The sequence below is a fragment of the Stylophora pistillata genome, chromosome 1, assembly GCF_964205215.1.
Source record: "Stylophora pistillata chromosome 1, jaStyPist1.2, whole genome shotgun sequence".
In the NCBI taxonomy this organism is placed as follows: domain Eukaryota; kingdom Metazoa; phylum Cnidaria; class Anthozoa; order Scleractinia; family Pocilloporidae; genus Stylophora; species Stylophora pistillata.
In genome coordinates, this window is record NC_142519.1 from 16,842,731 (window position 1) to 16,854,773 (window position 12,043).

At 39.4% G+C, this 12,043-nt stretch overlaps 1 protein-coding gene across 2 annotated transcripts; it reads right to left on the reverse strand.

The window, feature by feature from the left end:
- Positions 1-269: 269 nt before the first annotated feature.
- LOC111346029 (uncharacterized) lies at positions 270-10,802 on the reverse strand. 2 transcript variants are annotated; one of them, XM_022953313.2, is made up of 4 exons: positions 8,578-10,802; positions 5,299-5,571; positions 3,054-4,507; positions 270-2,881 (listed from the first exon to the last, which is right to left on the reverse strand). In XM_022953313.2, the coding sequence occupies exons 1-4, from the start codon at positions 10,670-10,672 to the stop codon at positions 1,868-1,870; spliced, it is 4,836 nt and encodes a 1,611-aa protein (XP_022809048.2). In that variant the 5' UTR covers positions 10,673-10,802; the 3' UTR covers positions 270-1,867. The 2 variants fall into 2 exon arrangements, with proteins under 2 accessions (XP_022809048.2, XP_022809049.2); XM_022953314.2 differs by lacking the exon at positions 5,299-5,571.
- Between the last annotated feature and the right edge of the window lie 1,241 nt (positions 10,803-12,043).

Below are 12,043 nucleotides of genomic sequence, written 5' to 3' on the forward strand. Positions count from 1 at the left end.
TATCAAATATAAAAGTTTACCCCGAATCTAAAACTGTAGCACTTTGAATTTCACTTTTCAATTAAAAATGTGAGGAAAGAGAATTGGGATTTATATTTTTCAACAGTTTGAGTGACTGACTTGATGCAGAAGTTACGCTTAATTTTTAATGCTTTCTAAAAATGTTGAACCCCTTGGCACTGATACCCCTTCTGTCTTTCGACTGAGCGTACCTTTGGCTCTCCACACAACATTTTACAAAAAACCTGCAATAATCAGGGAGACTGAAATAAATAATGTTCCTATTTCTTTAATCAGCATTACTTCCAAATAAGTTAAGACCAACAATCTTGTAACTGGTCGGGGAGCAAGTCTCGTTCTCGGAAAATCATCGTGGACTAACTAATTTTCCGTTCTTTCTATACAATTTGAAAGCAGCAAAAACCTTCCAAAAGTTCACCAAAGGTTTTCGGCGTAAGAGCACGTGATTGAGAACCAAGTTATCCATATCTGAGGGTTTGTTTATTCTAATTCCTAATCAAGATATTGTTCGTAGGCCAGTCCGTACCATTTATCACTGTGAATCAGTCAATTTTTGCCTAAGGGTTTATTGTTCTGTATAAGTTTCTTAGAGTGCTCTCTGATGATCATTTTGAGCCCTAGTGAGTTTCACTTAAATTCGTCCACAAACGTCACTGGCTCCCCAACTGTTCCTTTGACCATGACAATATTCCAAATTTTCAATATTCTTGAAATAAAATACATTTCCGTAAATTCGAAGCAATGAAATTTCCCAGACAGTTTAAAAAGATACAAAAAAAATAACGTTAAGCTTTCTACGCTAGGCTGGGAAAATGTTTCCTCGTTAAATAACAGTTAACAATTATGCACATTTCCTTGCTGGGGGAAAATTGAAAAAAAATAATTTCAACTTTTATACAGGCGTCACTTATGACAACCAATTATAAATATATATTCTTAAAATACCTACATATAACATAAAATTATTCACGCAAAGGAAAGAACATTTAAAAATAACTTGAAATGCCTGATTAGACGAAGACATCCAAAGATAACTCTCTGAAGTTTGCCACTCTACAACATACCCACGGGGAATTCAACCTACTCGTAAAGGCTATTTTTAAATATCACCCCCTTAGAATATCTATAATTTTAAACTAAACTAACTTTAGGAGAACTTGGTTTCCTCTAACTCTTGAAGTAGCAAATGGTTACTTTGTAAAATCATCTAATAACGTCTATTGTGAATTATATTTATCAAATTTTTTTATTTGCCACCATTTAGTTTAAAATGGGACCCAAATTAAACAAGGCGAGGTTTGCGGACAAACACTGATATACTTAAAGCGAAGTATGCACCCGCGTTTTAAATAATATTTGAGTATATTTTGGTTATTCTATGCCAATATGCAAGCAAACGAACTTTCCTCGTCTCGCTGCCTAATGAAATTCCTGATTGGCCTTGCAACAATAACCAACATAAAGCCGTCAGTTTCGAACGACAACATATTCGTTCTCAGTCCCATGGGCAAGGAAATAAGGTATCAGTGAGAATTTCTTTTTCGCTCACGTTCCACCACAACTACAATCACGTGATACCAAATCAGCCTTGCTGAGGCACAAGGTATGCACAGGGAAGAGGTCCAAAACGACGACAATCAAAGTTAGGTGATTAAAATCGCTTTGCTGCAGAGAGTAAATGGTACCGTGTGTTCAGACATGCCAGAGTTTTTACCACGTGATTGTAAACAACAAAAAGTCTCTTTTCGAGTAACTCACGTGATTTACATTTGTACCGGGTAAACAAACAGGTTCATCAATTGATAAAGAGATACATTCCTCAGTTTGAACCTGGTTCAGTACATCCTCACTGGTCGAGATCAAGCTGCTGATAAATGTGTGATATCGTCTCCACGGAAGCATCCACAAGGAACTGACACTTCATATAGGTCTCCATGAAATCGTCTGAGCTGCAACTTTGTTGGATTTGGTTTCGCGCAATCATTGCCACTGTATGTGCTCGCTCCGTTTCTAGCCAATCACCGATGGCGTTGTCTATGCTGTCATCGTCAAGATCTTTCGGTCCCCATAGCAACACCCGAAGCATTTCAATGGCTTCCATAGCAGACAGACGCTCCTGAGGGTGACGTTGTAACAACTGACGAGCAATCGCGCCCAGTCCCCTGGAATATCGCGAATTGAAGGGAACTGGAGGAAGATCAGTTTGGTCATAACTCTGCTTGACAAGGCTCGGGTTAGCAGCAAAAGGATTGTGTCTGTGAAGGAACTCGTAAATTAAACAACCAGCCGCAAAAGTGTCGCAGTCTTCATAATTCAACTGCTCTGAGTCTTTTGGCGCATTTACAATTTCTGGCGGAAGATGTTCAGGGTTGCCGCCAAAATGGCTCGACGTGCTCTTGCTTGAAATAAAGGGATTGGGTTGAGTGCTTCTGGGTTGCTTGAGCGCACACTGGAAATTGGTAATTACCACGAGCTCGCCCTCCAGGATGTAAAGATTCTCGGCTTTCAAGTCGCGATGAACAACGGCGTCTTTGTGTAAATGATTCAGCGCACTCAAAAGCTGAAGAATTAGCAGACATATCTTCTTCTCGTAGGTTTCTGGATCGGTTTTGTGTTCGTCAATGGTCCGACTGAGAAAGTCAGCGACAGTTTCACAAGGAATTTGATCTGTGATGCTCACCAGTGTCTCGTATGAGTCACAGTCGGGCTGCCCAATTGCATCACCAGGCACGTGATCAATAAAATGCGTCAGCACACGAGATATATTCACGTGATATGGCAGGGCCTCGCATACACGCATATCCTGCTGGTTAGGTGAAGGTTCCGAAGAGCGAGTTCTGGAATGCAGCGGGTATTCCACCTGATTAAAATGGGATGCAACAAAAAGTCAAAACAAACAACAATACTGTGCTCTTAATTACAAAACCACCCGACAGAAGGAAATATGGTTATAGACCAAAGATTCTCAATAACCGGTGCAAGATTTAAAAGAAAATGCATGCGCACCTATTTTTTTTTTTTACTACACTGACCTTGGCAAGCAACTTCTTGTTTCCTTCCCAATACACGGCACATTTCACGGGCAGTAGAACTGCTCCTGGACATTGCACGCTCAGGGCATCACCACAAAGCTCGTAGTCTGACCACCGTGTGTCAGACAAGTTCAGTTCTGGGTCAGGCAGCAATTCCCTTCGCCAAGAATGAATCACTTCCTCCAGCGTTTGCAACTGCAGTTTCAAAATCTTATTGTAGCGCTTCTCTAGAACATTTGTAGTCATCGACTGACTTCGCATACGTAAAGCTGGAGGTTTCTGTCTGTCCAAAACTTGTGTTCTTAGGCTTTGGGATCGCTCTCGCATTGGCTGTTCCGCTGGCTTTGTATTTGGTGGTCTAGAAGGAAGTCTGGGGCGAGATTTGGAATCACCTTTGTCCCCTGACCCATTGACGAGGGTTGGGGAAACTACCCGTACAGGACGCTTCGTGAGGTCTGGTTTGCCAACCGCAGAAGTAGTTGAGCCATCAGAATGTTCACTTGGGAAATGAACCTGTCGGGATCTAGGAATGGCTGGCAGTGGTCCAAGTAATTCTTGCTCCACTCTTGATAGGGCCTCAGCGAGGATTTCAGCATCAGTCAAATTGGCTAAAGCTGTTTCTACTTTGATTGTAAACTCATCTTCATTGGGTTGTAGATAAGTTGGTTCTTCCTCGTGCTGGTTTGTACCTTTATCTGGCGTCGGCTCGTTGTGCTGCCATGGCTTGACGACTTTCGCAACGCGAGGAGGCTTTTTCGGACGCTCTAAGGTGTCTCCTCCCTTTGACAGAGGAAAGTTCTGGTAGCCAATCCCTGGCTTAGTCTGCATAATGGGAGACCCTTTCTTATTGTATTTTTCCTCGACGGCTGATGATTCCACAGCGGAGGGAGGAGTAGCAGATGAAGCATATTCAGCTGTAGCAGGCGAGAGTACCGAGTCAGGGGAAATAGTAAAAGGTTCTACGGACTGGATCTCATTTGGTTCTAATAACCTGCTCTTCTCGGTTTGTAGAGGCTTAACTTCGGAAAAGGTCCGACGCCGCACTGCCTCTTTCTGCTCCAAAAAGCCTGGCACCTCATCATTCACTGCTATAGGAGCACTAATCTCTATGGTCTTACTGTGCCTGTGTTTCTTTTTACCTCCCAGTTTCTTCATGCTTGCAAAAGCTCTTCTGATCGTCGATTTCGGAGAAGACAGTTTTGCGGGGCTTGTATCCGTGTCGGCGTCATGTGGTCCTGTGAAGCTAGATGATCGGGTTGCTTTAGACTTGGACTGGGATTTTGACTGAGATGGACTGGGGCTTGGTGATGAGACTGGCGGACTTTCTTGGTGAGATGGACTGGGACCTGGAGATGACACTTGCTGAGATTTCGTTTGAGAAGTACTGGGGCTAGCTGACTTAACAGGCGTCACAGGTTGAGGCAAAGGTGACTTTGGCGGTGGGGGACTGGAAGCTACCAAAAACAACAAATATTGTAACTCACAACCAACTAATAGGTTTAAAAAGAAACGTGAGTTGAAGGATGTTAATACTGTTATAAACAAATTAATTCTGCCTCTTCAAACTCTTAACAAATAAAGCCTGAACCCCAATAGAAAATTGGTCATTGATAAAGGATAATTTTCCTAGAGCCCAGACAATGTTTGACTGGGCAATTTTCCCTCATCTGTTATCAGGAGGGGCACTTCTAAAGAGGTGAGGGGAAGAGTAGAGTCTATACATTGTACTTCCATGACTTTGCCCTCTAAACCTCAAACCAGGCATTACCCCTGAATCCCACAGGGGGCTCCCAGAATCCTTGCCTGACACACCCCCTCTGTACTGAATTATATCATTTCAACATCCTGAATCCTTCAACTTTGAGTGTATCATGAGCTCAGTAGTTGCCAGGAAGCTTAACATACAAATTCCTTCCTCATGAAGGCAATCAAGATGCACAATGAAGAATCAAAAGCTACCTCTACCAGTGAAGGCTGCAATATTGCCACAGATTTACCTTTTTGCACTTCAAGGAAACTTACTCATATCAAAATGTCCACCCGAGCAAAAAAAAGTAGAACTTAATTCAAAGGTGTAATAGAACTCAGGCAGAGAAATAAAACTTGCATCAAAATATCCCCTTGAGAAGTGAATACTGCTAACTGTTTCAATGGTGCAATAGAGTTGTTAATAGCAACTCTCTAAGTGTACTGGTACATCTACTCTATCTCAATATGCTACAATATGTTTATGCAACAAGCTTACCAGAGGGGGGAGGTGGTGGGGCACTTCTTTTGGGTTTCACAGGCCCATTCTGTAACCCCCCTAATGCCACACTTTGATTGCTGACAGGACTTACAGGACTCAAAGGTGCACTTTTAGGTGGATTTTCTGAGCTCCTAGGCTCCACAATGTCCTTCAGAGGGGGTGGGGGAGAGGCAGGACTTGTCAGAGCCTGATTTGGTTTTGTAAATGATGGCCGTCTTTCAAGAGGGGGTGGGTCTGAAGGTGGGTTGGTGGGCAGAGGTGATATTGAAACTAAAACAAAAAGAAAAAAAAAATCAACAAATGTTACTGCAAATGTAAGTGAACCTTAATCTGTGAGCTGTAAACAAAGAGTAACATGGCGAAAAACAAAATTAAATATAAATAAAACAAGAGAACAAAATAACAAAATAATTTTAACTTATGGTATCATGTTAGATTTTTTATTTCAAGTTACCGGTATGTAGCATGTTAAGCTGTTGGTACCATTGTAGTTAATCCCTGACACAATTCAAACATGGTTATCATGCTCTTTTTGCTTAAAAATACTTTAGTGTTCCTTTATGCTATTTTGGGGAACATTACTTCTTAACATAAAATGAACATATCTTAAACGTAATATTCAAAATTTAGAAAATGATGAACAAAATAAATGTAGAAATTTGACTCACCACACAAGAACTGAAACTGGTTGGGAAAGGTAAAAATTTCAACCAAAATACCCCTAATTCATGGGTCACAGGTAGGGGAACTCTAGGGCCTCTAGTAATTAAAATTTTTTTTAAAAGATTTGAACAGCACCATTCATGATCACAGCTACCCCCACCTCAAGGGTTCTTTTCACCACACTTAATGTAGTTGTGGGAATTGGCTGTCCACTTCTCTCCAGACCGCCTACTTGTCCAAGCACAACTTTCTTTTTGGATTGTTTCATCACAGCAAATTAACTTTGACAATTTTTTTAATGAAACCCAACCCAGTATGCTGTTTGTAGTAAATTGTAATTTTATGAAAGAATTGTTAATTTTAATTCCTGAACAACAACATTTATGCAACAAGTGTGATATAATTTTGGCCACTCAAACTATGTTCAACATAAATACAAATCAACATTATTTAGTTATTAGGATGATGGAAGAAAAAACAAAGTCCACAAGAAAAGAAGAAATATAGAAAGACGAAGAAATAAAGTAAGGACAAAATTATGAACTGATTCAGATTTTACCTGATAAGTGTTAATTTTTAACAAAGAAAGTATGATCATACAATGTACATGTCACAGACAAAGCCATGCTGTATAAATATTTAACATTACAAAATATTGTTCACATGTCTGGAATTATTGGGAATCAAACTGAAGCCATATTCATTAAAAATACTTCTGCTTGTCCTAAAGAACACAAAAAGGTTTATTAAAGGTGTGTCAAAGGTTGCATAAGCTGGAAATTTTGTGAAGTAATGATGGTGAATATAAATCATGAGATATAACAAAGTGATCTTTCTCATGCTTAGCTCATAAACTATCAAGATCGTAGTAGTAGTAGTCTCTTGCATCATCCAGATGTTTGAATATTTGACAGCTTTTTGCTCACCTGATCAATTTGTCTGGGAACTTGATAAAAGCATAATTATCTGTGATAAGGAGTTCTAACAAAGATGGCTTTGTTATCACACCCTTCAACTATATCAAGCTCTCTCTCATCAAGTGTCCTAGACATGGCATATGCTATTTCATGAAACTTTACAATTTCCAGGTGTTAAGCAAATAAACAAATACCCAAATGTAGATACATCTGGATGAAAAGGGTGACAAGTCTTAGATAACCTTGGAAAATAATATGTATACTGTCTGAGATAACAACATGACAAGGCCTGATTCAACTGATAACTGATTAATTAAAGCATCAAAAGTCACCCCCTCAGGGAATTTGCACTAATAAAGAATAAATGGAATTAATCAGAAATTTATGAAACCAAAAAGGGCTACAATTTATCTCTGAGCCTGGAAAAATCCTTTATATTGAGAAAAACATATCACATTAATTAAATGGCTCACGTAATTCATCCGGTTGATTGAAAAATCTTGCTGACAAATAACTAGGACTCTTTCTTACCTTTTAAATGCTAAATGCAGGTTTTATTTGGTGCTGTTTACACAGTCTCAAGCTACCTGAACATGTGTTGTATCAATCACAGCAGAGGCAGAGCTTGAAATTATATGATTAAATTTCTGAAAACTTTTCAGCTTTTAATGAAAAACATTAAAAAATAATTTTATCAGTCTCAAGATGCATGAACATGTGTTGTATTAACTGAGGTAGAGGTAGAAATTAAGATGAATGATCTAATTTCTGAAAACTTTTATGCTTTAAGCACAAAAGGTTTTATTCTGGCTGTTTACTCTGTCTCAAACCACATGGACATGTGTTGCAACATCAATCACAGTAGAGGTGGAGTTGAAAATTGTGTGTTCAAATTAATTTTCTGAAAATGTTTGAGATCATAAATCATTTGAATGTTGATGTAAGGGACAAAATATAATCTTTCAAATTCATTTTTTTAAAAATGGATGTCTGCAGAAATTTCAATACACAAAAGTAAAGCATAAGTGTTCCACATGGAACACTTACTGCATGGAATAATTAACAACTCTACGAGATGTTTTTCAATGAATCACTGAGGTTTTGGTTTTTACAACAAATTTGAGATAAGAAATTTGTCTTGGAAAAGTTTCGTCCTGAACTGGATAATCATAGCCTTGAATTTATAACTCTTTCATAACTACTGTCTCAGTTAGAGAGCATGCCGGCTCCAAACTGAAATACTGCATATTCTTCCTCATAAAACTAGAGTGAATTTGGATGAGTTATATGAAAGAACTCACAGATAGTTGAATAGCTAAATGTGTATGTTAAATCAAATCAGAGTAACTTGATTGTTACTTTTGTTCCAGTTATTTATATTAGCACAATTTTTACACATGAAATATAAATCAAACCAGGATGAATCAATTTTAACCTGAAATTCACTGTAAACCTCATCACATACACAAGAATTTCAAGCAATTTTTGGCATTAAAAGAGGTACTACAGGTGGTAAATTATACTGATTACTGCCTGAAAAGGAGAATACCATCCAAGAAGTGTTGAGTTAGTGCAGTAGATGGTAATTCAACTAATATGAATGACCTTGCACTAACCAGATCAAGAAAACAGTTCATATCTATTCCAAATCAAGTGCCTTCTTGTTTGGCATATGGCATAAAATCACAAAACTTACCAACTGGTGGAGTCATTGTAACCACTTTTTGCTCTTTGCTGTCCACCTTGACAACTGTGTCATTAAGAATTCTTGATGTGCGGGGGGCAGGCTTAGGTAAGGTGCCAAATTGAGATGGTATTCTAGAACGAGGTCTTGGTGCTGGAGCCCTTCGTACAGCTGAGCTCTTGTCCATTGCACTGCCAGAAGCTTTACTGAGTGAAGAGTTTAGAGAAGCACTTGCCTTGGAAATAGGTTTTTTATCCTTTTCATTTTTCAAAGCTTGTTCTGGGCTAGTTGCAACTTCCTCACTGGGTTCCAGGTAAATGTGATTCAATTCCTCAGCTCTATCTTTCTTTAAATCTTTTTCTTTTGGGGGTAGGGGTGGTGCATCATTTTGGGTCTCTGTTGTAGGAACAGCAACACCAGCACTTATGTCAACCACTTTATATGGTTTTGTAAATGGTTTCAATGTTGTATTTACATAAAAAGGTCCCGTTTTGCTACTTTGGAGTTTTTCTTTTGCTATGGACTGTCCATTTACTGCCACTTTGGGGGATGCCACCAAATGAGGTTTGTCATTTCTGGTGTTCAAATTTCCAAGGGAATTTTTAGCAGCCACAGCTTCACCACTGTTTTCGTGAAAATCTGATGTACTACAACTGTCCCAAGTGCTGCTTCCCCAAGAACTACTTGAGGTTCCACTAGACTCGATAACACAATAGCCATCGCTTGTAGTAGGAGTGATAGTAACTGAAATATCTGCCAAGCCTACTTCTTGTTCTACAAGAACCGACCCATTGCCCGAGGCATTGTTTAAAGAATTACCCCTGTTCGACTTTCGAGTGTTTTCATAACCCGAATCTTGACTGCTGGACACGGCACTTTCACTGCTTGAGCTTGATGGTCTATTTACGTAATTTGGCTCTGTGATACTAGAAGATTTACAAATAATCTTTTTAGGATTATCGTGATTATTATTCATTTTGTCAGACTCACCAGTGTCTAGATCAGTAGTTCTAGTGTCGCTGATCTTGTTTGTGATCATGCACAACGGATTACGAAATTCTAAAACACAAGACGACGATTGTTCGTCGATTTGTGAGCCACATGCAACTTTCATTCGATTTTCGCTAATCGCCATTTGTTTCGAGTCACTGTCGCTTTCGCAGTTTGGTTTCAAAACATCTGTCTCACGAACTACTTCATGTAGAGGATCAGATTCAACACCAAACAAGTCTATATTGCTTTTCATCGGTACATATTCGTCGCTTGAATCGTCGTTTTCGATCGCATTTGTAGACAACGGATCGGCTGCTTCGGTTTCGGTTGAACAATCGATGGAAATATTAGCTGGTAAAGTCAGAAGGTCACTTTTGTTCACATTTGAAAATTCCGCATCATTCTTCGGCTCCCCCAATTCAACTGCACCTACTTCATTTTCTATTGTCTCGCTGTTTGTTTCGGTGTCAGATCTGTTTTCCAGCTCCGATTTTTCACCGTGATCCAATATTGAAGATCCACTCTCGAAGGGAATTTCTGAGGAGGTTGCGTTACATGGTTGGGCATGGGAATTCCCAAGAGAATTCTCGAACGATGTGAGACCGTTTAACACATCTGCCGATTCTTGTGGGTTTTCATCGCGACTTACAGCGCCACAACTAAATTCCACTGCTCGAGAAGCCGGTCGTGGTTTTGGTCTTGGTACTGGCCTAGGTTTAAGAACTGTAGATGATTTGAAATCCTGTGCCTTTTTACTAAAATCAGTCACAGTGCTACTACAATCTTTGCTGGCTCCAATGGCGTGAATTGTGCAAGGTGTAATGGATTTATTAATGCTCTTCTCACCATTTCCTTTATCAATTCCCTCCTTTCCTCGTTCCTGTTTAAATAGATTATCCGTATTTTCAACACTACATGCTTCGAAATTCTGATTTTTAGGGCTTTGTGGAGGAATCACCACTCGTTTTGGTTTGCAGTTTGCGGTACCACTACCGGTAAAAGTGGCGTCTTCGTGTTTGTTGACAGCGTTTTGATGTTTGTCGCGAGACTGAAAGCAGTTCGCGCACTTCCCCTTTCTCCAAAGCTGTTCCACAAAATTATCACAGCTAGACATTTCTAGGTAGCTTTCTCGTTGGGTTCGACCATCTTCGGGTCCATTTATACCGAATACAACACAGTTTAAATATCAGAAAGGCGACATTTAAATACACGAAACACCATACGAGACCTCTGACAGCAGGGAAACACAAAGAACCTCCACATGTCAACAGCCAAGAAGACTGGGCTCCAAAAAAGGGAGGGTCTACTTCCGGTGAAACAAACATTTGCCAAGCTAGACCTCGAAAGGAAATCACTTACTTTGTAAAGAATGATTAACGCATAAAATGCTATGGATACTGGGCATGATCTTCAAATTTTTTGCGTTCGAAGCTCTTATACGTAGGTTTGTCAATTTCAAACAAAGCTGTCCATAATTCTGAGCGCACACTCGTCGACAAAGATGAACTCAAACCCATATTTGCAATTGACCTTTCAGGTTTATGTTATTCTTTAGATTGCTGAAGAAAGGATCGAATGAGAGAACTTCCGATCGTCTAAAAATATTTCAAATTTTTAAGCTGATATTTTTAAACAACCGTTTACTCTAAGTTTATTTACAATTCCAAAGAAGCGCTCAAAATTAATATCGAGAAAGTAATTGCTGGATCCTTCTCATTTATGATCGCTGTTCGGAAAATATTTTCAATTGCTATTTCCATTATCTCTGACAGGGAGACAAACTCTAAGTCAGTTTAATTTGTTTTTCGCATCACACGGTTTCAAAACATCCGAGGTCAGGATTGGGGAGAACGTCAGTCAGACTAATGGAATTTATCAAAATATTTCGGATCCCGTGACGCAGGAAACCACGCAAGTAAACCAGAGATTGAAGAAAAGACAACATTGAAGTCCTTTAAAGATGGATTCTTGGAATTGATGTCGAAAATACTGATAAAGGTTCATAAATTCCTAGTCGCTTCAAACTTTGGCAGCGGAAAAGAGGTGGTTTACGAGCCAGGGCGAAACTGTTTCCTTTTAGGTCTTGTTGAATTTTTGAGCCAATTATCTAAAAACAATCATAAAACAACCTCCTTTGGAAAACTACTTCCGATGATGATTACTGCCTTGAGTACGACCCAATCTAATTTAATCGCTAAAAAGATTTGAAAGCAAAGGCGGACAAAATTAGTTTATCAAACAAAATGTCGCGAACTTGGTCGGCTGAAATGTTGTGTCGACCCCGTAGCTTTCTCGAGCTATTGTGTTGGATCCAAATATTACTCTTTGATCCTACAGGTAGATTGTGTCTCAATGAGAGTGAAGGGGCCAGAGAAAAAGTGAGAAAGGTGGAAGAACGCCTCGGGAGCTTTTCTGATAGACTGACGCTTTCGATATTGTTGTTTTGCATTAGAAATGAACCGATTTCAAGTTTAAGACTTGCCCC